Genomic DNA, 24,807 nt, shown 5'->3' with positions numbered 1-24,807 from the left:
GAAGAAACTACCCTAGACATTAGAGGAAACACAGACAGACAATCCCACCCGACCATTTTGAGATTAAGACAGGCAGGCAGCTAATGACATGACATGTCCCTCTTGCAGAGGATAAAAGCCTCCAAAATCTATTTGGTAGATAATCAACATATTAATGCAGTGCAAGTAACACAAGAACAAGCATTATTATACAAACTCTTCCAGCATTACTTCATAGCAAAGACTATGTTTTATCCAAAAAACTTCCTTGCTTCTGATGCAATGTTTTCCAAATATATAAACTATTTCCAGCAAGCTCTCTACAGAACTGTCAAATAGCCACAGAGAATACCTGAATTATTTTCAAATGCATTTAGAATATTATTGCAGTCATAGTATTTTGCCACTAAAGTAGACACTTATGTTTTTAGTTCCTTTGAAGTTATGTGCATCATTCCTTGCAAAGTGTCCAAGAACACAAATCTCAGAAAGATCAGTCACCTGAACGTTCACTCAGCTATGGCAGAAAGTTTTTCATGGCTCCCATTTCTACTGATTTTAAAGCAAAAAAGAATCACAACATAACAAGAGAAAAATCCCAATCATACACAGAGTTCACAGTAAAAAAAAAAAAAAAAAAAAAAAAAAAAAATCACAAAGCATTAATATTATGGCTGTCCAATAAAATCCTCCGCTTTCTACTTTAAGTGTACATTCAGCCTTGGTAATTTTCTATTTGGAAACAGAATGACATAGCAATTATTTGCTATTAATGGTCTTAACAGCTCCTTCTTTTCTGTTTTTCTTAGAATAGTAACAGATTCCAAAACACAAGAGTAGCTAACATTGGCATAAATGGAAAACCTTGATCCTAGTCAGCCTTTTCAGTTAAGTTACATACCTCCAAAAGGCTGATATTATAAAGTTTACTTTTCAAACTAAAATGGTAGCTGTTTAGCGTTAGCTGAAAAAACTCAAGAATTAAATATTCAACTCCCACCAGAGCCTCCTTAGATTCCTTGAAAAATTCTAGCATCCATATGTTAGCTATGTTCACCTACTTACTTGGTCTTCCAATAAAGGACAAATGTGAGAGAGTAGCAAAGGAAAAATTATCTCAGAGTGTCTTCCCCTCAATTTCAAAAAACCCCCCACAAAACAAGAAAAAACATAACGTTGTTTCCAAGCACACCAACCTGCAATAAAATGGCTGTTTTGTGCTGACTTTTCATCAGGTTGTTGATAGATTCAAAGAGTCTCCTCATAGATTCCTCAAATTCTGTTTGTTCTTTGCCTTCATATAACCTGTTGAGAGATGCATTGTGTTATAGTTTCAGAATCAGAAAGTATCATAGTTCTGAGCATACCAAATCCAATATTCATTTAGAATATATCTTAAAAGTTGAGCCAATATTAGGTACATATATACCTCGCCCAAGGGATATATGTTACTCATTCTATTGAGTAGAGAGTCTTCAACTTGACACAACATAAAAAAGTTTTCCATTTTTTTTCCTTGAAAAAGCCTCTAAATAATAAAACTTTCCAGATTTGAAGTTTCAGAAATAAAAAAAAATGGCATTTCACTTTCCAAGTGACTTGCATGCAAAATAGACACATTGTGATACACTTTTTTCACTTATAACTGAGCTACTCTCAGATAGTATTTTTCACATGTGTGGTTTGGCTGAGCCTGTAGTTTTCTAAACAACAGGCCAAACAGTTCAGTCATTTCTCAACTCAAGAGCAGAGAAAAAACAATATTATTTTGCCTGTATTAAAAATACTTATACCCTTTAAAAGCAACAAGGACAACACATACACAAGCACTAACATCATCATAAGAAATGAAAGAAAAGTATTTACATAAAAGCACTGGCAAACATATTGCCCCTAGTACATGCCTCCTCATGCTTGCACAAGTCTAACCAAATTAGAAGTCTTTTGTGAGTGGAGGATTTGTACACACTCAAAGGAATCATGAGTCACGTTCAAACTGAATCACACCACACAAGCCCAACTCTTGAGGTCCTCTCAAACCAAAGCTCACTGTATATCCCACTGTATATCCTCACTGTGTATCAGTTATCCAATTTCTGTTTTCAAAACACAGGTTGTGTCCAAAATTTCCGGGGTACGGCTTTCCTTCAGATATATTTAGCATAACAGAAGTAGCACTGGAGGAGGCATCCATGAGCTTCATACCCCACATATCTTCACATTTTTATCTATTTTATTATGAAGTCTTAATATAAAAAGACTATACCAGTTTACTTGCACCTTCTTAAGAAATGGAGCTGATGACCTCAAAACCATTATAAGAGACAGAAGTCAACACATATTTGCTTTTGTCATGTCTTAAAGATCAATGCAGACATGAACTTACCTCTGAGTACTCACAACCTTAGGATACTGTTTCTACAGAATCCTAGCACTGTCAGTACACGAACTTCACTACACTGCAGTCATAATCTGCACATTTTTATTCTGTTGGTTCATACAGGTGCAGTTAATCAGGTTCCATACCAAACAGCCACAGGAGACTGAACAGCTTTCAGCCCTGACCCTTTCCATTCCTCCTGGAGTTCAGTGACAGGTGAAGTAAATCATATTCTTCAAATGCCTTCACTTGCTTAAGCAGTCAAGCTAAATGCAAAGCCTTTGACAACTCCCAAATGTTGGAATCATGCAAGTTAGTGCTGTTACTATTTAACTGCTAGGCAAACAGAGGTGGCAAAACTGATGCTGAGAACAAAGGAAAAGGCCAGTGCGAGTACATGACAGATTATGAAAAGACAATGCAAAGGATTGGATTGAGCTGTCTGGAGAATGCAAGGCAGGTGATTTCAGGCACAAGTATAGGTTGTTTGTGCTCTATAAAGTAATGAATTCACCTCCCCTGCCATGAAATGAATTCCACAAACACAGACTGATAGGAATTTACAAATGAGAGCAACAGTGATTCCTACAGAAGCATAATGTGAAATAGACCTAACAGTGGGATAAAACTACCTTGTAATATAGCTGTATAAATTGTTCACAGGTGTTTTAGTGCTCAAAAGACCTAACTCCCCATTAAGATGTTCACCACTAGCCATATGTCAAACTACACATTTTGCTGATCAGAAGAGCAGAGATTATTAGCACCTTGAATAATATCAGCTATAAAAGCCAATTCATCTTCACTTACAGGAGAGTTGCACTGAATTTTTATGCACATCATAACTTGATGACACTTTCTATCAAACCAACTCGTTTTCTTAGGTACTCTCCTGTTTTGCATTCATGTAGGATAGCGAGATCTCAGCACTATCTCAAAACTTTCTAACACATTTTGGGTGTGCGGAAGTAGGGTCTTACTATAGCTGTCCTACACAATCAGTACTAGGCGCAGGATGATTGAACTTCAACATGGTCTTTTTCACAATGCCATCGCAGTGAGTAAGCTCACCATTACAACTCCCCTCTTCATAATCAAGCAATATCTGAAGCACACGGACTTCATAAAGATTTTAACATTTGACTGCATAACAGATTTCCACATCCAAGTACAAAATAATAAGAACCTTTAAAGTCTTGCTACATACACACATACATGCATAGCACTACAAAATGGAAGTCATTCACCTGTAAGTAAAGTTTTCTGAGATAAGCCTCTGCCTGCGTACATTTACGTAGTAAAGACTACTAGTTTGAAAGTCATCTGAAAGTTCTGGAGAAGTCTCAGGTAGCTACCCATTTGTTGCATTTCTGTCCCATAGGAGAGCAGAAGGTGAGCTGGAGTCATCTCAAACATGGCTCCATCCTACACTTATTGAATGTAAGTATTATATGAATATTAATCCATAACTCTACAGAGCAGTCATAAAGGTAGATGTAAGCTAACCATACCGAAACAGTGGATTTTTGTGGATTTTTTTGTTTTTCTTTTCTTTTTTAATCACAGCTAATGCTATGTGAATTCAGTTTCTTCAGCTGCCCCTTCAATTATTTCTGGCAATACTCCTGACCAAACATCAGTAAACTGCCAAAACCATCAGTGGCCTGAGGAATCCGCTGCAAACATGGAAAATAGTTTGTAATGAACAAGAGTTCTAAATGACTGATCAGGTATGTTAGTGATGAGTTCTTGACATGCTAGATAAGAATTTCATATGAAGGTTTTAGTTATTATTTCAAGATGAACTCATATCTGCCAAAAGTTAGATATGATGTTGGCAAGAAGATGAAAGTTAAATCAATGCTTTTATTTCTGCCAAGCATACAATACATTAACAACAGCAAAATTATTCCCCCCTTATCAATGTTCAACGTTTCCTACTTTCTGATTTACTATAATCATTATCACCATTTTGTACTTCTGTTATCACTATTTCAAGTAGCTATTTTTTACTTTCATGACCTATCAGTTTTCTTTTTGAAACAAGTGAGTCTCTGCTTGATGCTTAAAAAAAAAATCATGAAAAGATCAGGCAGCTTTCAGCTCACAATTCACCTTTTCAGCCTATGTGCTCTTTCTCAACCAATTCATTCATGTTCTTAAACACTTAAACACAAAATTACATATTTAATGTAAATTTAAATTAGTTCATTGTATTATTTTTCCATTCCCTTTCTTAAAGCTTAAATCCTTCAGCGTATCTCTTCAGTACTGTTAGCACTAGCTGTTAATACTAGCTACTGCTTACATAAATAGTAAAAAATATTAGTATCATGTTAGTTATCTAAAACAGCTGTCAAAAGTCAAATAAATAAGTTAAGAAAAAAAACAAGGCAACAACAGAAGCCTGAAACACATGTGGTATACTGTGAACTAAATTCTGCACCTCAGATGCACTGCCTTATCTTTCAGAATAGGGGAAAAAAAGAAAAAAAGAAAAAAGACAAATGAAGAACTTTTGTCTATAGCAAGGCAAATCAAAGGCGCTAAGCACACAGTGACTGACAAGAACCTCTGAGGGAAAGAAAACACTGAGGTATCCTTTTGAGGTCAGTGGCCTCTGCACTGTTTGGATCAATGCTTGTCAATGAGGTTTAAGTCAATCATTGGAAAGGGACCTCAAAATCCAAAACATTAACTGGAGGACAAAAAGTTATATAGACATATACACACACATACACAACGCACACTGCTTGAGGTACTACCCCAATAAAGCATTTTAGATTTAAAAAAAATGCATAATAGAAAAACTTAGATATGAAAGACAAGATATGAAAGAACGAAATAAATAAAGCTCTAAAATAACAATGTTTATAAAGAAAAGTTATTATTTATCAAGCTCTGTTTTAGAAGGTTGTTTTTTGGTTAAATGAGTTTTTTTCATATACTGGAGTCTAAGATATGTGGGCTATTTACTACTACAGCTATTTTTCAATAGTAATGAGGTACAGGTAAATTGTAACAATGCGACTTTGTATCAGTACAAGTGTTTATTAAAGTCACTTAGGTAATGCACTGATATAGCTTTTATTAACTATCAACATTGCTGCAAAAGTAAATAAAGTTTCTTTAAAATTATTTTTATGTAAGTGGAAATTTGGAGCTTTCCTGACTAAATCTGACAGAACGACTATACCCTTCATCCTTGCAATAAGTTTTCTGCAACCTATCTCAAAACTTTCTCCACCAAAACTCTTCTAATATCCCCTTTTGCTATGGCACCTATAAAAAAATTAAGGGCAAAGCTGCAGGTGTATTTGAACTACCAGCTGTATTCTACTCTCATGAACATCACCTCCTTGCTTCTACAGTTTCTCACCTTGTTTGTCTGTATCCATCTATAAATTTTAAGTTATTAGAAACAAGAATATGTCTGCTAAGGGACTATCTATCAGCAGCCAGTAACTTCTGAGTCTACCCCTGTTTCAACCAACATTTCATAATTTATCTAATACTATACTTAATATTACAAAACTCCCTCCCACCCCCAGATTTTGTGGAGAAAAGGCACCAGAATAGCAGAAAAAAAGTACTACCAGAGCACATACTGACCAAAAGGCAGACAAAACAAAAACATTTCTGTTCTGTTGGCTATTAAACACAGATGTAACAGCCAACCACTTGGTGTATTCATAGCTCTGAGTTTGCCACTGCGTATCTAAATTCCAGGTAGCAGAGGTAGAAAAGCAATACAACTATTATGGGGGAAAGCAGCTGAGGATAAATGGAGACACAGCAAAAAAAGGAGAGAGGAAAAAAGATGTGGATGGGATTTGTGGGATGTAGTAAGGGTCCACTAGGGCTAGAAGAGGAAAAGGGTGTCACAGTTTCTGTGAAATAGTTTTTCTTCCTTCAGATTTAAACTCTTTCATTCTCCTCCTATCTCTTTTTCCTATAGCTGAATACCACTTTTAAACATATGTCCCATATGTTTGGCTGAACTATACATAACTAGTCCTTTTAGTCTTCCCTATAAATAAGGAGGTCTGAAACTCTAAATTCAGTTAGACAACAATTATCTAAAATTGTACTGTGCCATGCACAGCCTGAACTATTGAATACAATGATCTCAAGGACAAGCATCCAGCCTCAAGCCATCTGTCACAATGTTAGGCCATTCACCCATGTTGGGCCAAGCCAGCTGACGCAAGCAACGATCACCTTTTGAAATTGGTCACTATTACTAAATAGATTTCTATAACTTACACTCTGAATCAGAAAGTAGATTTTTGATGATTCCCTCCCAAAAAACTTATCTCAGCAATGTCTGTATTTTAGGCCAGACACATCATCAGATATAAGTAAGTTTTTATGTTATATTTGTAAAAAGGAAAAACAGAGTTCTGTTCTGGAATCAGTTTTTTCTATTCTACAGGTCTACTGCTATTCGTGATATTGCACTGCTCATGCAGTCAAATGAGTACTTACTGTGAAAATAATGTCCTTGACCTAACAATGAACTTGAAAACATATTCCAGAGCTTTCAGAGTTCTTAGGATCGGTTCACATTGCTCCCCTCGGCTAGAGGTATCCAAGTAAGTCTTCAGAACAGTCATTAATTTCCTGAAGTTAAAAAAAAAAAAAAAAAAAAATTCAAATGATATTTTTAAATTAATTTCTCTAACTAGTTTGGCCACACTAAATAAATGTTTATGCTTAGCCAAGCAGAAGAGAAAAACATACTGCATTTATTTTTTGTGTTTGTTACACAAATTCTATCAGTATAACACAAATGAAGAGAAAATTCCTAACTGTACAAGCAAGAAAGCAAGCTGGTATCTCAAAACAGCAGCGTAATTCACACAACTCTGGAAGCTCTTTCAGCTGCTTATTCAGAGGCTTCCCCAAACCGTCAACATTGCTCTTACAAAAGTTTAAAACATACATGCACAAGATAATACAAAATGTTACTTTTGCCTACCACCTCAAGGACACAAAGCAGCAATACAGTGATTAAACACTACTATATGCTCTAAATTAACTGAATGCAAGTGGTACAACCTTCTGGTAGACTACAGTATCTGCCTAAATTACATACATTATTTACATACTTCCCTGCTTTTGTATCCCAAGACAATTTTGGCTAAACTAATACCTAACCTGCTCACAATAATAAAATGCAAGAGCTCTTTTGAAAAAGGGAAAACAGAAGTTACTTTTGACTAAAATAAGCTCCAAACTGGGCTTTCAAGTCCCTCCATTTATATAGTTATAGTTTCTATCTTAAATGATGAAATAGATATTAACGATGTAATCTTTATCTTAATAGAGACACCAAGAGCTGAATTTTATTTCTTACACCATTACCAGAATGGGAATTTACCATACCCTAGCTTAAAAAACAAAACTAGCACTTACTTGTTGACAAAGTTTAACAGTTCATCAATGGGACTGATGAAACATTACTGAGTGATAAGTATGACATTTGGGACATACCTACACAGAAATAATAGTTCCAAACACTGCTAACTACTGCACAGAATATATACAGCTGTGTTAACTGATGGATACATCCTCTGCACTCAAATCTCAACTCAGATTTCAGGATCAAAATAGCAGGCTTTTGGCCACTCATCCTCACAGGCACTACATCCGTGTTGTATTTCTGATTACTCCTTTGTATTGGTTCTCTGAAATTGCACCTTTGTACTAAGTTGGAAAAAAATCACCCACTAATTTTTATGCAGTGTCAGTCCACTCAAGGGCCCTCAATCGTCTAAATGTTAAGTCATCTCTGAAGTCTATAAAAGTTAGGTGCAAATGGATGACTACACAGAAACTGAATAAAGCCCTCACAGTTTGGCCAAAATACTATATCACCTAATGGAGTCAAAACACCTATTAGGAATGACTTTCACCAAATCATCCTTGCTCAGCTGAATGACAGATTCAATTAGCCTTGTCAGTGGCACCTGATAAGGGGGGTCAGCGCTCAGTTTTAAACACAGGCTGTGAGAAATCTCTTCACATCACACTGAGAGCAAGGATAATTAGCAATGCATCATTGCCAGCATCAGAAAAAGCCTACTTCCCCTCTCCTATGCAATGACCTATGTCAATCTATCGCTAAATTTGCAGTCTATTTCCATATGCTATAAATTGTCATGCCTCACACCCTAAGCTTTTTACTCTCCTTTCAAATCTCCTGTGGTGCGAACTCTATGAAATCTTGAGTTTTTGGACTTGGACACATCCGTACAGCTTTTGTTCTCTTCTATGTACCCATGCCTTTCCCTCCGGGCACATCTGGAAACTCCAAAAAACAAAACCTTCCCCAGATTCTGCTTCCCAACTGGCACGACTACATAACAAATCTGAAGATTGCCATTCACAGTACCGAATAGTGAAACCTTTCTAGTGGCATATGAAGAGATCTGACAGTTCCCAAACAGATTTTTCCAGTAAGTTTGTTTGCTGTAAAAGAATATGTGGAAGCCTATACAAAAGTGCTAAAGATATTCTTAAGTCCCCACTTAGAGCATTTAAGTTCAGGAATGTAAAGGAAGAGGCCTTACACCAAAGTATCTTCTGACAAATTTGACAGGATACAGGTGAAGTGCTCAGACACAGGGAAATCCAGAAAATTGTCAAAGACGATCAATTAACCCCAAATCAATTATTTTTGTCAATTAATTCTACGTATAATCATATCTGTTTCTCACAGGTAGGTCTGCTTCCAGATGAACAGACAACAGCACCAAAACAACAGCCATCATCAATTACATCAGAAAACGCAAAACAGAATTTACTTTCTCTTTTAATGAAATGGTGAGGTTTAAAACAAAAAGAAAGAAAAGAAACTTACTTGTATGCCAAAGTTGCACTAAAATGCTGTTGGATATATGCTTCCAAAACAGTGTTGAAATGTTGAAACTTGCGGTCTGCAATAAGTCCTATTATATATATCTAAAAAGAGACGGATATGATTAGCATTTATCATGAGGTCAAAAATATTAATGTCCTTGCAAATTTATGATAATCCATTATTTACTTTAAGAGTTTTTAAAAAAAATTGCTTTTCAGTTAAAAAGTTAAAAATTATGCAGAGATTGTAATACTAATTCTTTGCTGTAAACAATCTGATGGCTCATCTGCATTCGTTTCTTTACTTAGACATCTTAAACTTTTCAGTGCTAATTCTTACCAGTGCATCAAAGACAAGGATGTCATACTCATTACTATGGGAATGTTCCATCATGATGTTAAACAGGGCATCCAGCGTGTCTTGGAGAAACTACACAATACCAACAATAACATGAAATGACAAATTAGCAATCAATTCAGCTTGAAAGCCACACAACTCAGTTTCCAGACAGCAAAAATTTTTTCCCCCTTAAGTTGGAATTTCAGAAACCTTTACTGAAATATCATTAAATTCAGAATGCACTTCAGAGGATTTAGGTTCTAGTTTCTTTAATTTAAGAATCTAAATCCTCAGACACATAAGCACTCAGTAATACATGCTTAGCTCAAAGCTTATGGAATTAAGTTAAAAATATTCTATAATATTACATATAACAGTTTCTAAAACAGAATTCCTCGTTCCTTAATGATACGGATTAGTAGTTGCTATTTGCACCCTTCAGTGATAATTAAAAGCACGCTTCATACTTCTGCGGTCTGATGCAAAGCCAGCTTTGAATCAAAGGAAAGGTTCCCACTGACTTGGCAACCAAATCTTTGCTTGGTTCAAAATTCCTTTTTGTAGGTTCTCCTTCCTCCTCTTTCTCAAGAGAGGCATCTACTGCTCATATTTAAAGAGTAACACAAATATAATAGACTCCTAATGTGAAGGCTGAAATCTGCCATTTTCCAGAATATTAATAAATTTTTATACATATTATACACATGAAATTAACATAGCATTCCACTGGATAGACCACACATTTTGAACTTTTTTTTTTAATCTACATTTATTTAATATTAAGAAGCATAAAGAATGGGGGAAGAATTGTTTATGTTATATCAGATAGACAAAGCAAACAGTGGAGCAAATACGCCCTTAACGAACACTGTGGACAATATTTTACTATTGTTGCCCTCATATCCTTTTTTTTTTTTTTTTAAATAAAATTGCCTGTGCATGACAAGCTCAAAATTATATTTTACCTATAATATATAGCTGAGCATCTGGTCAAAGCAACAATGTCTCTAACTAATACTCTTGGGATTGAATTCTGCATTCACTGCACAAAGTTTCCAGTAACATAAAACAACAGAAAGTAGCAAGAATCCAAAAAAATTAATTACCAGTGATAACAGGCAGATTCAAGCAGACATTTAGCTAACCTCAACAGTCTGTCTGACAGCAGCCAATACCAGAGATGTTTGGGAGAAACCAGTAGAAAGCTCTGTAAAAGGCTAACACTATGGAGAATCCTGTCCAGAAGCTCGCTTTCTTGCTCCCTCTCTAACACGGAGCTTGGATCATGTCTTTTGCAAACTGTCATTAACAAGTCAGACAAAAGGCTTTTTTTGGGTGCTGGAATTGGCAAGGGAGGTTAATAACAATTTGGAATATGAGTGCTAAGAGAAACTGAAGCTGATCTAAATAAAATTACATACATATTTTTCAAATACATTATATAATCCGTAGAAAGAACCAGAACCGCTATGAAATGGGCTTCACTCATACTGTTACTATTCTTCAACAGAAATACAGCCTTTGGAAAAATACTGGTCTACTCAGTTCTGTGCATCTTCAAAATTTATATAAATACCACTACTCAATCTGCATTTTACTTCTACAATTTTTAATATTGCTCTCATCAGGGTTCTTGTTACTGAAGTGAAACTTGTTCACAAGCTGTGGGGAATTCTGCTCCTGTCCATTTTCTATCTGTTTCCCCTTTCATTAGGATTCTAGTATGCACCCTCTCCAACAAAGAACAGCAGCCATGAATTCCCACAGGACAGCACAGACATACTGTTTAAATGCTCAGAAATGTACTAGGTAGCATGCTACAGGAATAGCTTAATGTTTGATAGATTTAGTTTGTCAGAACACAAACAATCTGACAGAGAAACCAAAAACATGCCATTCTAGAAGGGCTGCTCAGTATCACAAGGTAATATTCTAAGAAGTCTTATGAAGACAAATGATGAACGGATGCATCAGCTCACTGAAATCTCACAGTAGTATGTCCCAGACAAAAAAAGACTGCTGGATAATATACTGCAGTGAAGGAAAAAAAGCTCTTCTTCAGGAACATAGCATCAAGTGACTTATAACAATCATTTTCTTCAGTTCCGATATGTTAACAGCCTGTACACAGTTGTGTTTTAATTGCAACATGAAGCCCAGTGACAATGCAACTCAAATATTTCCAGTTTCTACTGGCAATTCCCACAACTATTAATTTTTAATCTTTCTTGCTCTCAAAGCTTTCGGCCATCAGCACATGGACACTCTTCTTCAACACTGCATTTGTACTGAAAAGATGCAAATGGTATACTAGAAAGTACAACCCAAATGTCAACTCACTTTCTATTCTCTACATTTGTAAAGAGAGAGGGAAAAAAATAATAATCTAAAACCAGAGTGAAGTAACCTCAAGATACAGTACATTTTAAGAACTGAAGTTGGGCTTTATTGCTTTACTCTCTTATGATACCAAATTATGTGCTATTCTTAAGACTTATCCCATAGGGTAAATATTCCAACAGCTGGGATACGCATTACCATGGAGTTTAGCCATGAATACTTCTTGTATGACTAAAAAGCATCCATGTTTTCAGGAGAAGGATGGAAAACCAACAGCACTAAAGGCTTCTGAAGAACAAAACCAGCATCACTACCTTAAGTCAAACTTAGTAAACAATCTAAAAAACAAATTATGAAAGGATTTTCTGAACAATGGTCATTTCTTGGAGCTTCAGTGAGGTGAACATTTGCTTTGTCTTCCATTTTGAGATGGAAAAATATGACATTCTATTGACACCAAAACAAAAAAGCTAGAGTATGAGGAATCACAGATATGGTACATCAAACTTAAGATATATCAGCTTCCTCAGTAGAAAGGCAGACTTCAGGGACCGTGCTGAAGCACTGTTAGGCAGTTCTCACTTGATTGCGTACTACCACAGATCAGTGCCTATGTAATTTTACATCTGCTGAACAGCAGTATCTTGTAATGGTGCAGTGGCCAAGGAAGTGTAAAGGATGCCCTTCTCATCGAATCTTGTCTGTAAAAATCATGCCACCCTTCAAGTGCAGAGTACCATCTAGTCCTCTACAAATACCTCCTTGCACATATTTTTCTTTAGTAAGCACTAAAATAGGTCACTGGTTACAAATAAAAATAGAAATCAGATGAGTCTTTGAGAAAAAACAAGGGAAGTAACTAGGTAATTTAACAGATAAGCACGAGCAAGAACGATTAGAACTGGCCAATACATACTGTTACTTTGGCCAAAGACTACAATATTGCAAGTTAGATGCCTTAATATACAGAACACAACATTCTCCATCTCAAACCTTTTAGGGAAAATTTCCTAAAATAAATCAAGTGTTGACAGATGGCAGATGCCTAATACACTAGAGTACTTAACCATAGTACCAAGTGGAGAAAAGACGTAAGACTTAAGGCCAAGCTATTAAGTTAACTAAGATTTTAGTGGTAACTAAAAATAGATATTCAAGGACATACTTTTATTAAGTTTGATCAAATCTAACAGCAGGTACCAGTTACTTATTGTTTCCTCATTTCAGACTTGACAGCAAAACACTCCTTCAAACCTATCAGCTTATAACTTTGAGCATTTTGAAGATTATTGTTTCCTTTTCTTTTTGCATCAAAATAGAGAATCTACCTCAATAGGAGCACAAATTCATACTTAGAAAAGCATCTTCCAAATTATTTATTCAGCATAATTCACAGCACAATGCAGCAAAGCACTCCTGTAAGAAGTTCAGTCTACTTGACAAAACATAAGCAAAACAACCGAATTCTGAAAAAACAAACAGAATGGAAAATCTATTCCTAAAGTACAGTCAGCCAGTTTTAGTCAAGAAAAGGAAAAGGGGGAAAGTTCTAGAGCAACAGTGGTGTTCTTGCTCCACTAACTTCATGATCAGTACCAGCTCATATACTTCTCTGTCTTTACCAGCATTATTTTATGTTTGTCTGTATATATGTAAATACATACACCCACACACAGATATACACAAACACATAGTGAATAAAGCATTTTTCTGTGTCAAAGGAAAAGCAAAAAGCTGGTAAAAGCATCCAGAAAAGAACAGTTTTGCATTGTTGCCCACTCTCTGCAAAGTCCCAACAGCAAAAGATGATCTACCTTCACAACTTCCTCTCCATCCACAATCTTCAATTTTTCCAGGTTCTCCTGTAGCAGCTCTGGCTTCATACGCCACTTCAAGAGACCTAGTAAACCCACTAATAAAAAACAGACAGATATTAAAATTTTAAATATGTGATTTATCATTTGTGCAAAAGTATTCTTCTAAAACTTCAACCTGGTTAGAAAATACATACCATTTTGAGTTAATTTTGTAGAACAAACAAGAGTTGAAATAAAAAACGCATCTCGTGAGCTTACTGAGAGCCCTCCTACAATACTTGAGTTCCTGCCTATGGTTGTTCCTTTACTTTCTACATGTTGACGTGTAGAAGGTAATGTCAAATAAGCACTAGCATCCTCCATTTTTTTACTGTCACCCTGAAAAAACAACATATCATTTATTACATATTTTACGACACTGGATATAAAAAGTATTATAAAAGACATACTGCAAAAGTGAGCAAAAAACCTATGTTTCTATGGAATTAAATGCATGCATTTAGCGATAAGGAATATGAAAGTCCCAGAACGGCTAGTGCAGCTAAACCAAGAATCAATGCTTGTCAGCAAGACAGGCTGCAATGGGCACACAGGAAAAATAAAATATTGAAAATATAAAGCTATGTGTTTTAAGGTGCCATGAGGAATTATGACAGGTGACATCACTGGCAGAATAAAGGCAAGACCAGACTTCTCATTAAAATGTCAGTAGCTAATGTACACACAAGAGTGATGAGCATCACCTTGAAGACTGTAAACACGATATACATGATACAGTTACAATGTCTGCACACAAGAATAAAAAAAGGGACCAATAGGGAAAGAATAGCAGCTCTGTTGCAGTATGTCCATTTTAACTCAATACCCGGACCTTCAGTAAAAATTTCAGGACACAGTGAGATTATACTTTAAACTAAAAAATATGCTGTAGTGAAGAAGTGACTCTATAAGCCACAGACAAAGAGATCATGGAATTTATGCTTTTCAGCAGGATAAATGGTACTAAACAAACCAAATGCATATTTTTTTTCCTGATTTCATCAAGTTGCATGCCACAACTCACAACAGAGCTTTGGTATGTATGAACTTCTGACTGATGCTGTGGACAGCAAGAGTTTTTAGACAAATAAAAATCAAAACAGCATTCCTAAATTTGTTTACAGTTTTTGTTAACAAAACTAGTCTAGAAAATGTTTCCAATGTGTTGATGAGCTCTGTCACTTACAACTACCACAACATGACAGATCTGATTCAGTCAAGCATAACATCATACTCTCAAGACTACAATCACACCTGAACAAGGAGTTATGAAAAAGATCATCTAGAATGGTTTTCTAATGATTTGGTTTTTATGTGCTTCCATAAATGTACAGGTACAGTTTCTATTTCCTATCAAACAAGAAGAAAGGTCCAAAACTGACAATAAAGAGATCTAGACAGACAAAAGGCAAAATACAGCAAGACAGACAGTGTTACTAACTCTCACCATTTAGAATTTCTGGAACTAGAAGAGAATCTTGACTTCCCTTTTCTGAGACAAGTTAATTAGACATGGGGAAAAGACCTGAAAATTTGATCCAAAAGTCTCTCAAAAAGAGGTAGTGCCAGAAGGCAGTGAAAATAATGCACACGTTTTAAACCTTGCAATTTTTATTTGACTTATTTTGAAGGCCCAGATGCACAACTGTTTAAAAACATTTACAGCTTGCAATTGCTGTATTTAACTCTAGAATAGGCAAACATATGTCAGAAAATCTGTCCATTTCTCCCAAAAATAAAGTAGGGCAACTGCATTTCTTTCATATATGCTCTCACTTAATCAAAAATTACAGGGTTGATACAGGAAAACATTTGATGAATTTTTGTAACAAACATTAACCAGTCAAACAACATGATTACTGTGTGTCCTTCTGGTATAAATATTTATCAGCTTTAGTATCAGTGAAGAGCAGACAAATAACCATACAGTGCCATTCATCTCTGTTGGACTATCTGAACAGTTTAGTTTACTTGTATGTATCCCACTTGCTATTAAACTAACATCAAACCAGTTTATTAAGAACGTTAAGAAATAAATAATTGTTCTAGTATATTGGCAGTAATTTCAAAGTTCTTACTAGTGAGTAATTTGCAAGGGAAATTAAAAAAAAAAAAAAACCTTAAGAACATCTGCTCCCTGCTTTGATTCACAAAAACCCTATCTCTGTCCAAGGCTGGACAAGAACAATATTCTTCCTGTTCAAAATCAAATTCATGAAACTTCTGAGTTTTTTTCTGTATGTAACTACACAGTAAAAGCAGTCTCAGACAACAAATTACCTAAGATCACATTCCTCGATTATTCACTTTTCTTCCCTATGACCTGAATGATGATCTACATCCACATACTGAGTTTTGCTGCAACTTCCTCAATACTAGGAAAGGCCAAAAGCATTTTAACTACATTAAAAATAGGAGGAAGAGCAATTGTTTCTCATTGTTCTTTGATACATCTATCAGTGATTAAAATTTAGAGTAATGTTTAGTAATCATGAAAGAAACTACATCAAACCTTTTTTTTTTCAGATGGAAGATTTAATATTTGTCTTTGATGAAATAATAAGATGTAACTAGCACTAGAAAAGTAAACAACACAGTTAAACATCACAGTGTTAAAAAAGGTCTCATGGGAGGGAAAAAGGAAAGGTTGAACAAAAAGGTTGTTCCAATAAATACCTTTAGGACTAACAAATCATGAACACCATCTTGAAGAGTTGTTCCATCTTCTTTCATTAGCCTTATGTAGGCCATTGCAAAATTCTTTTCTCCTTTATCTTTAGCTGCAAAGCAAAGTAATACTTTCAGTTGACTATCAATCAATTAAAATTCACTAAAGCAAAAATTCCCTACTTACACTCTTGAGATGACCTGTGTCTGAACATGAAGCGCAGATGTATCCTTTGCATGTCTTCAATTGGGACTGCTACCTTTTGTAAAATCAGAAAATAATGAATAGAGTTATGTAAAAGAATGGGTAAAGTCACCTTTTTCATTTTAAGCTTCTTTTTTCAAATAAACATTTGCCATTTCTGCTCGCCCCACAATGCCTTCTGTAAACCATGTAAAACTATTGAGCTTGATCACAGTAACAGAAGAGGTGGAAGATATTGAATTACGTGTTAAGCTTTGCTCAAAGTCTAGCACCATCAAGGAAATGAAGCACTAAACCCAGTAAGTTAAGGCAGATGTGCTTGTACACTAGAAGATAAACATACTACAGTCTTATGCTTTACCATGTTAACCATATTATGCAATACCTCAGCATTACGAACCTTCCACATTTTACACAGATAACAACTTTTTTTTTTAAATCTGCTTGTAAGATTAGAAAGAAAATTTTAGCAATATAATTAAGTCTATTTTCAGGACCAAATTAATTCCATTTCAAAGCCTTGAACAGAATCCCAAGGAATCATGGTCACTTTTTCTTAAAGTAGCATACTTGCTTATAACAGATATACAAGAAAAAGAACCCTCCAATTGTCTTAAAAAAAAAAAAGTTTGATTTTTACATTATCAAGTTCTAAAACTTTAAACGTCTGCGAATGAACACATTCCTTTATGTTCATTCACATAACTTCCCTATACAATTCTTATTGTACAACACTCCTTTACATTACCTGCACTTTTCAAAAGGAACTACTGTTAATGATTCTGTGTAAAAGTCTGAATTATAGCTGAAATTTAAAAAGAAACAAGTATGTTATGCAAAACACAGGGCTCGTCAGCATTTTTAAAGAAACACAAGTTTCTGCTGCACATGACCTTTCGTTGTCCTCTCCTGCTCAATCTCAGCAATACACCGTAGTGTAACGGCAGGCTTACTGGGCATAGCAGCATCATCTTCTGTAACGCTCTTCAAACAACCGTGCTTACTAGCAAACATGGGACATGCTTTATAAGAACATCTTTTAGCAGCTTCTGGGCATTTTCCAAGCTTACATTAAAGATTATGCAATTATTTGTGTCTCTCTAAAGAAATCCAAGATGGCTATTTCTAAAAATGTATATTTTTAAGTTTTTCTCATGCAGTCGAGGCTCGTATCACCACTATTTTAGAGCAGCAGCACAAATGCAGTACCTCTTCTTTGACGAGGCACGTTAGGGCACAAGGTCATCTAAGATGATCTCATTTGCTTTGCTACACAAAATCTTAACATCATTTTCCAGGCCAAATTTTCAGCTTCGGTGATCGCATATCCTATAACTGATGTATGACTAAGGCGCCATGCTTCTAGCTGCATTCAGGACTGAGGCTTGTTTTTTTTTTTTTTTTCCTTAAAGTTGCACAGCATCAGCTTGGTTTTTTTGTTTGTTTTTTAGCGAGGTGCCAACAAATGAGCAGAAAAAGGCAAATGAAAGCTACCTGTGCCATACCTTTAATGTTTCCATCCAACGTGGCTGTTTAACCTGGTAGTAGAGAACCGATCTATATTCGCTCACAGGCTTGTCCCCTGCTCCCAAGCAAACAGCATTCTTCCAGAAAGAAGAAAAATAAATCGTGCTTAGCGCCTCAATAATTTCTGCGAGTTTCTGTCGCTTGAGCTAGAAATGATAACGGCAATAAACAGCAGCCTCCCGCCGAGAAAGCGGCCCGCGGCAGCCTCGCCTCAGGGCGCGCCCCCGCCACGCGCCGCCTCACGCCGAGGCCGCTGGGCCGCCCGGCGCCGGCCCCAGCCCCCGCCCCGGCCCCGGCCCCGCCCCCGCCCCCGGCCGGGCCCCGCCCCGCGGCCTGCGCCCCAGAACGGCGCTGGAGGCGGCGGCCGCGTTCGAGGGCCCGGCCTCGGGGCCCCGCTCTGCGGTTAGTGCGTTACACCCGTTAGGCCTGTGAGAGGAGCTAGGCGCGGAAGGCAGAGGCCCAATTCCCGTTTTCGGAGTAACTAAGGCACTTCACTAACCAAGGCATAGTCTAAACTAAGAGGAGAAACGTGCAAAGTAATAATGATACAGTTCTTTCTTTTGTGGAGTTCTCCGTTTCTTTTTAAGTACTCTGCTCCAGCAAAATTTAACAATCATTTAGTCATATACTAGGAAGGTGATTTCCAAATGAAAATACAGTAGATGCATTCTTAGTGTGCCTTCCCTCCTCTTTTTCACCATTTGGATTGTAGTCTAGCTTTTTTTATTCATTATAGATATCCTTTCTCACATTTCTCACAACAGCCTATTCTAAATCTCCTTAGCAAACACTTTAAACATTTTTTTCTTCATATTTTAATTTCCGATCAATTTTGCCTATTTCCCCAACAATTTTATCAATTTATTTCTCATCTGATCACACTCCACACCATAAATTACTATGTTCTAATGAAAATCTGAACTACAGTACGGAGCTAGCTTCAGTTTTGATCAAGCTGGCCAAAATTCCTTGTAACGGAGGAGCTCAGTTGGTTTAGTCAACCCGTGGAGAGCCTCAGCGACTTCTGCCCCCTCCGCCCATCGCCGCGGAGGGTCGGTCGCACGTGCGGAACAAGTCACTGCCACCGCTGCTAACGGAGGAAGCAGCATCGCCGACACCTCACCGGGCACCGGCTGCGAAACTCCCTGCCTCCCCGATACATGAGACCAGCAAAGGTGCTCAGTCCTCTGCTGGAGGCACAGGTGAAGCTAACCTCGTGCTGGCTATGCTGACTACTGCAAAGGCGGAGCTGCTTCCTGCTAAAAAGCCAGTGAAACTTGGAAGAAATCTGCCTGAAACACGAGGAAGCCCTCTGGCTAACATCTGCAGCACCAAAAGCGTGTGGTACCCGAGGAAGATTTGGAGCTGGCTCTGAGCTCGTGAAACGCCGTGCTGCGGCAGGGTATGTCCATCTACCCAAAGGAGGCTTTTTGAGCTTTATGCACCAGCCAGAAGTAAGTTTAAATGGGCTCTGCGACATTTACTTAGAGCCAACAAATTCCCTGTTAATGAACACAAATTTCGCAGACTTATTTGGTTCATAGATAATGCAGTAAGGAGAAGCACTGAACTTCCTATAAATTTGTGTGTTTGAAAATTTATTAATATTCATTGATTTTCTGTAAGCTAATGGGGAAAACCACTCTTGTTATCAGCATTCAGCAGCATTTAAATGTTGTCAAAATGGTTGCTTAAACATGTCTAAAGGTATATTACTACAGAAAGCGCACATGACCATATACTTTGGTCAGACAAAGGGACTAATCTGTTTTTTGCTAATGCATTTGCAGAACTAGACATACATAATATTGGAATGAAAAGTTTAAAAGAAGTGACATTTTAATGCATTATGATAGGTTAATTGCATTAAAGAGTGCTTGAGCAAATATATTTTAAGTATATTATCTGTGACAACAACGTAGTACAGTCTGTAACCGAAGCCTGCGTCACAACAGAGTTCTCTCCTGTACACGCAAGTCGTGGTGAGCTGCTTTCACAGCAGTTAGTACTCTTTCACCACCAGGGTTACATTTTGTTGCATGGATCCTGGACACTGTGTGGGTTTAGGATTTTCTTCATTCAAACTTTAAAGTTACATTTTAGGTCAAGCATGTAACTGTAATTTCATAAACACACAGCCATTTCAGCAAGTCGTGAGCCATAATGAGTTTCTCCATGTTTATTTTATCACCAGAAGTGCCATTATGATTTCACCCTCATGATCACAGTACAGCTCCAGAAACCAGCTCAAAAAGGAAAGGCCAAAAATCCCCGTGGGCACTGGGCAGGTGTTAGAAAGCCTTAAGAAAAGCTCCTCAAAACAGAAAAAGACAAGCATGAAAACACTAAATATTTATGTTGCATATGTGCAGTGTCCACATTCTTCTATTGCCACCAGCTTAATCTACTGTGCACTTCTTTCATTCAAGGGACAAAATCTGTCTTCCTGGCCCAAGCCAGCAGTTAGTTATGCAAAGGAGATGGTACTTTAACATTTTAATGCATTGCTAGCACTCCTCCAGGAATTTCCACAAGAAAATCTTGGAGTAAAACTGTGGCAATTGTCAGAAGCAGCATTTCATCTGTTTGTTCATTAGTCAAAGCTAAAATAGGTCATTCAGTGTTATTTCTCCATTCCATCAGTATTGTGTTTTCTATGCAAGACGTTTATGGGACTTTAATAGATATGTCACTTTAAACATCATAAAATACATCAGTAAAAAGACAACACAAGTGAAGACTGCACGTTATTGTCCAGTGGTGTTGTACGAAAATATATGACAAGGTTAAGGCTTACTTTTAAAATATATTTTAGATTTACATGTCCATCATTTAGAAAAAACAAAACAAAACTTACTGGTATCATTTTTCCTTCTTCATCACAAACACACATTATCACTTCTACATTTCTCTGAGTTGTTTTATTGTATTTATCAAAATCTCCAGACAACAATGTAATATAAATGTCATTTCTTATGTCTCCTACAAGAGAAATGGAAAGATTAAAAATCAGTGAAAACGCTGAGAGGACAGGGTCAGCTCAGCTTAGCTTCACAAGAGCACCTGTTTTTCTGCAACAAAACATATTAAACGGTCATATTTTCCATCTGAACCTAAATTTTCAGTTCTGCTATTCTAAGCAAAGAAGATAGTACAGTGTGCAGTGAAAGCAACCAAATGGGTTTCCTGAAAGCAACTTCAACTAAATCTCGTCCTGCACTGACACCTGCTGGTGAGGCGACGTCAAGATGTAATTAGAGAGTTTTACCCAAATACACAGCTCTTTTTCCAGAGGGAACATCATGTTTTAATTTTCTCTTGTGAGGAAATTAAGATGACATTAAAGAATAAACCCCTTTAATTCAAATCCTGACACTTTTAAAGGAGGACTGCAGACCATAAGTGACTTTAATTGGCAAATATTTTATCATAAACCCAAAAAGAGATTGTGAACTCATATGTTTATTAATTTACAAAAAATAAGGTTAACTTAAATTTCAAGGAAGAATCTACTATAATTTACATAGCAGGCAAGAAAGCTATGTGCAGAGAACTTGGATTATCTGTCACTGTTTTGATTTCTTTTTTCCTGTTTAAGTACTGTATAATACTTTCCAAGGATTTCACTCTGATGTATATCTCTAATATTGGAACACTACTTATCATAAAGAGTGAGTTCTAAACAACCTCTGAGTTACCCATTACAGAAATCACTAATTAAGCTTGTAGTTGATGCTCATTAACCCAGAGAATGACAAAAATCTAGTTCTATTACAGAAGAAAAAAAAAATCGTATCCTACCTGGCATGATTATTTCAGGAAATCCCAGCTTTCTAGCAACAACTGTGGTTCTATCTACGAGGTGTGGATAGTCCTTCCTAGTTTGAATCACATCCCCAACAAGCATTTTCACAGTTACCCAGAGACCTAGTAAGAGGAAAAAATTACAACACATTTATGTTAAGGAAAAAACCTCTCTTCAGATGATTATCATCTCTTTCTCCTCCACTAAAACTGTGATAAGAATTCACTTCCTGTAACTGGAAAAAATGCTATATAATCCAAAACAATAGCTAGTAATTTAAATAGCCTCCCACACTCTGCCATAGTCTCATGATCTATCACTTTCAGCTGCACAGTTCACCTATCTCCATGGTGATGCTATGGCTAAAATATAAAAGCTGTACACTAAAATGTAAACAATATGGAGTGAAGTTCCACTAAAATACCTTGTTACTTTACTCTGCAAAAATAATCTACTTTACCTTGTCCACCACTGTCTCCTTTTGATGCTGTGACTTTGCTTAGGAGACTGTGTAAAAAGTCACTCTCTGCCACTACCCTACAGGAGAAAGAAAACAATGTCTACTAGAAATTAAGCACTAAATATATCAAACAAACACACATGACTCAGCTTTCGTTCTCTTTCCAATACTTGATTTTATAATACATTCCATCACCAGGCACTTAAAAATCACCCTAAAAATATAATTTTTACTTGCAGTTAGACAACATTGCCAGAGTTCCTTCTATTTCAGAGATTATTATGCATATTAATTACAACTGAAAATGCCTTCAGATGTACCCTTTATAATACAATTCTACAATGACTGAACTTAGCTACTTCAACGTGTCTAACAATTTTAGATAGTTATTCAGCAGAAAATTAAATAGACCCATATACTTTCAGTTACAAAGAAAAACCACTTTTATGACAGTTCAGTGATTTAGGCACCACAGAGATAGGACAAATGGGGACCAGGACTTGTGGAAAAAATATGAATAAGAACTCCAGAAACATCCTTTATGTTCTTGTCAAAAATCTAGCAAAAGAAGTTTTGAAAACGCCTGGGAATCATAGGCCCCATCTAAGTAGTAGCACAAAACTCAAAAAAGCAAAAAAAAAAAAAAAAAAAAAAAAAAAAAAAAACCAACCCACGCCTCTAACTGGAATATCAAATTTCAGCAAGACATTGTTTGCATCAGCAAGTAGTGTGGTGCCATAAGAGCAGCTCTGTGGCACGAAACCGTTGGTGCTGAGGAGCTGATATCCACACTACAAGCGTTTGGGGAGTTTAACTTCAGAGTGGCTCTGGTCGCCCTTTAGCAGCTGGGATGCCTCAGCTGCATTCTTGGAGTGGATTCAAAAGAAATCCCGTTCATATTGTCCAAGACTGCTCTGCGCTGCATCAGGTTACCTTAGAAGGACACTCCTGACTCAGATTAAAATACTGACCTAGACACACCCTGTGACCACCTAAACAGGATGTGTTCTTTAATTTCATAATCTATTGCCCTATGAGTTGCAGAAACAAGGACACAATGCTGAAGTGAGGGACCATTCATGTTAAGTTTACGTGCAGACTGAAGGGAAGAAAAGATGGAAGTGACAACTCAGGAGGCCCACACCATGAGACTGACCACACTGCCAAAGCCTATCATTTTGTAGGAATGCAGAACCTGAATATATTCAGCAACACATCTGCCCAATCCAGTTTCCTAATGAACAGCCAAACAAATGAACTTTGAATTCTTTTCAACTACTATTCAACTTAGGAACTAATTCTCATGTAGCAAACAAGTCAGATCAAATGGTACACAAGTGAGGTGGACCCAAAGTTTAACAAAATTATTTACTCTCAAATTTTTTCTCCATAGAACATAGAAGCAGTGTTATATAGAATGCTATTTAAAAGATGTTTCCAGCAGGTACTGATACCTATCCATTTGATTTGTGTGTGTCTCATTTTGAGACAGCTGGTCTGGCATTGCTTCTGAAGATGGTTAATGTGTGGCAATTCAACTACTTTTACTCAAATACAGTTTTACTCAGATTTTTCTCAAATTCATAACAAAATGAAGCACATAAATTACTAGTTACCCATATTTGGGAAGCTTATTGTTTAGAATGTACAGATGTTTCTTAACTTGCTTGGTTTTTATTAAATAGGACATGTTACCACATGGCTGAAGGAAGACATTTATAGGAATACACCTTTATTTGACATGCTATGGAAACCTTGTCAAGTCTTAAATGCGCTTTATATTGTAGTAGTGCTAATTATTTACATATCAGTTCAAAAATATTAAAAGGAAGAGTGATTGTTTTTCATAAAACATTTCAGAGATCATTGCATTCACAGAGATATTTCTTCATGTAGAAATATCTTTGCATAAGTATAAAATTAAGATATTTATGACCATCTTACGGGTGAAAGGGAATGAAATGCTGCTTTTCTTCATCACTTTCAGCTTTTCCTTTTATGATATCTGTAATATCCATAACTAGAAAAGTAAAAGAAAAATCATCAAAACATATAATGGCATTGAAAAAAGTCTCCTCTTATTCATGTATTATGCAGTTTATTATATATTCTTGTGCCTCAAGGTAACTACACATTTTCAAGAGTTTATTAGAGTAGCACTGTGTGCTCTAATGTCAGTATTTCATCAGTTATTGTCATCAGTACAAAGTATTTCCTCTACAGTATATGGATGATCTTTATCATAAAAAGAAGTTATGTTCAGGCTGGAATGCCAGTTGTTGACATATGGTTGGGGAGGAGGGAAGATAAACACACACCCAAACGTGAACATTTCCAGTGGGTGGGAATCCCTTCTCTTCTTCCCTCTGTAGGCCGCCCCCTCT

General features: G+C 36.5%; 1 protein-coding gene across 1 annotated transcript in view; it reads right to left on the bottom strand.

Annotated features, from left to right (window-relative positions):
* DOCK2 (dedicator of cytokinesis 2) overlaps positions 1-24,807 on the bottom strand; it is a 228,141-nt gene that overhangs the window by 175,670 nt on the left and 27,664 nt on the right. Inside the window, exons 11-23 of the mRNA XM_067304597.1 lie at positions 24,368-24,443; positions 22,424-22,500; positions 21,960-22,085; positions 21,016-21,140; positions 18,137-18,235; positions 16,614-16,686; positions 16,436-16,539; positions 13,915-14,098; positions 13,718-13,815; positions 9,564-9,653; positions 9,225-9,325; positions 6,848-6,982; positions 1,176-1,284 (exon numbers count right to left, since the gene is read on the bottom strand). Coding sequence (XP_067160698.1) covers positions 1,176-1,284; positions 6,848-6,982; positions 9,225-9,325; positions 9,564-9,653; positions 13,718-13,815; positions 13,915-14,098; positions 16,436-16,539; positions 16,614-16,686; positions 18,137-18,235; positions 21,016-21,140; positions 21,960-22,085; positions 22,424-22,500; positions 24,368-24,443 — 1,397 coding nt within the window. The remainder of the gene's footprint in view (positions 1-1,175; positions 1,285-6,847; positions 6,983-9,224; positions 9,326-9,563; positions 9,654-13,717; positions 13,816-13,914; positions 14,099-16,435; positions 16,540-16,613; positions 16,687-18,136; positions 18,236-21,015; positions 21,141-21,959; positions 22,086-22,423; positions 22,501-24,367; positions 24,444-24,807) is intronic.

This window comes from Apteryx mantelli, chromosome 14, assembly GCF_036417845.1.
Source record: "Apteryx mantelli isolate bAptMan1 chromosome 14, bAptMan1.hap1, whole genome shotgun sequence".
NCBI classification, from domain to species: Eukaryota; Metazoa; Chordata; class Aves; order Apterygiformes; family Apterygidae; genus Apteryx; species Apteryx mantelli.
Note: the sequence above shows the minus strand (reverse complement) of the source record. Positions and strands in the feature narration are given on the sequence as shown.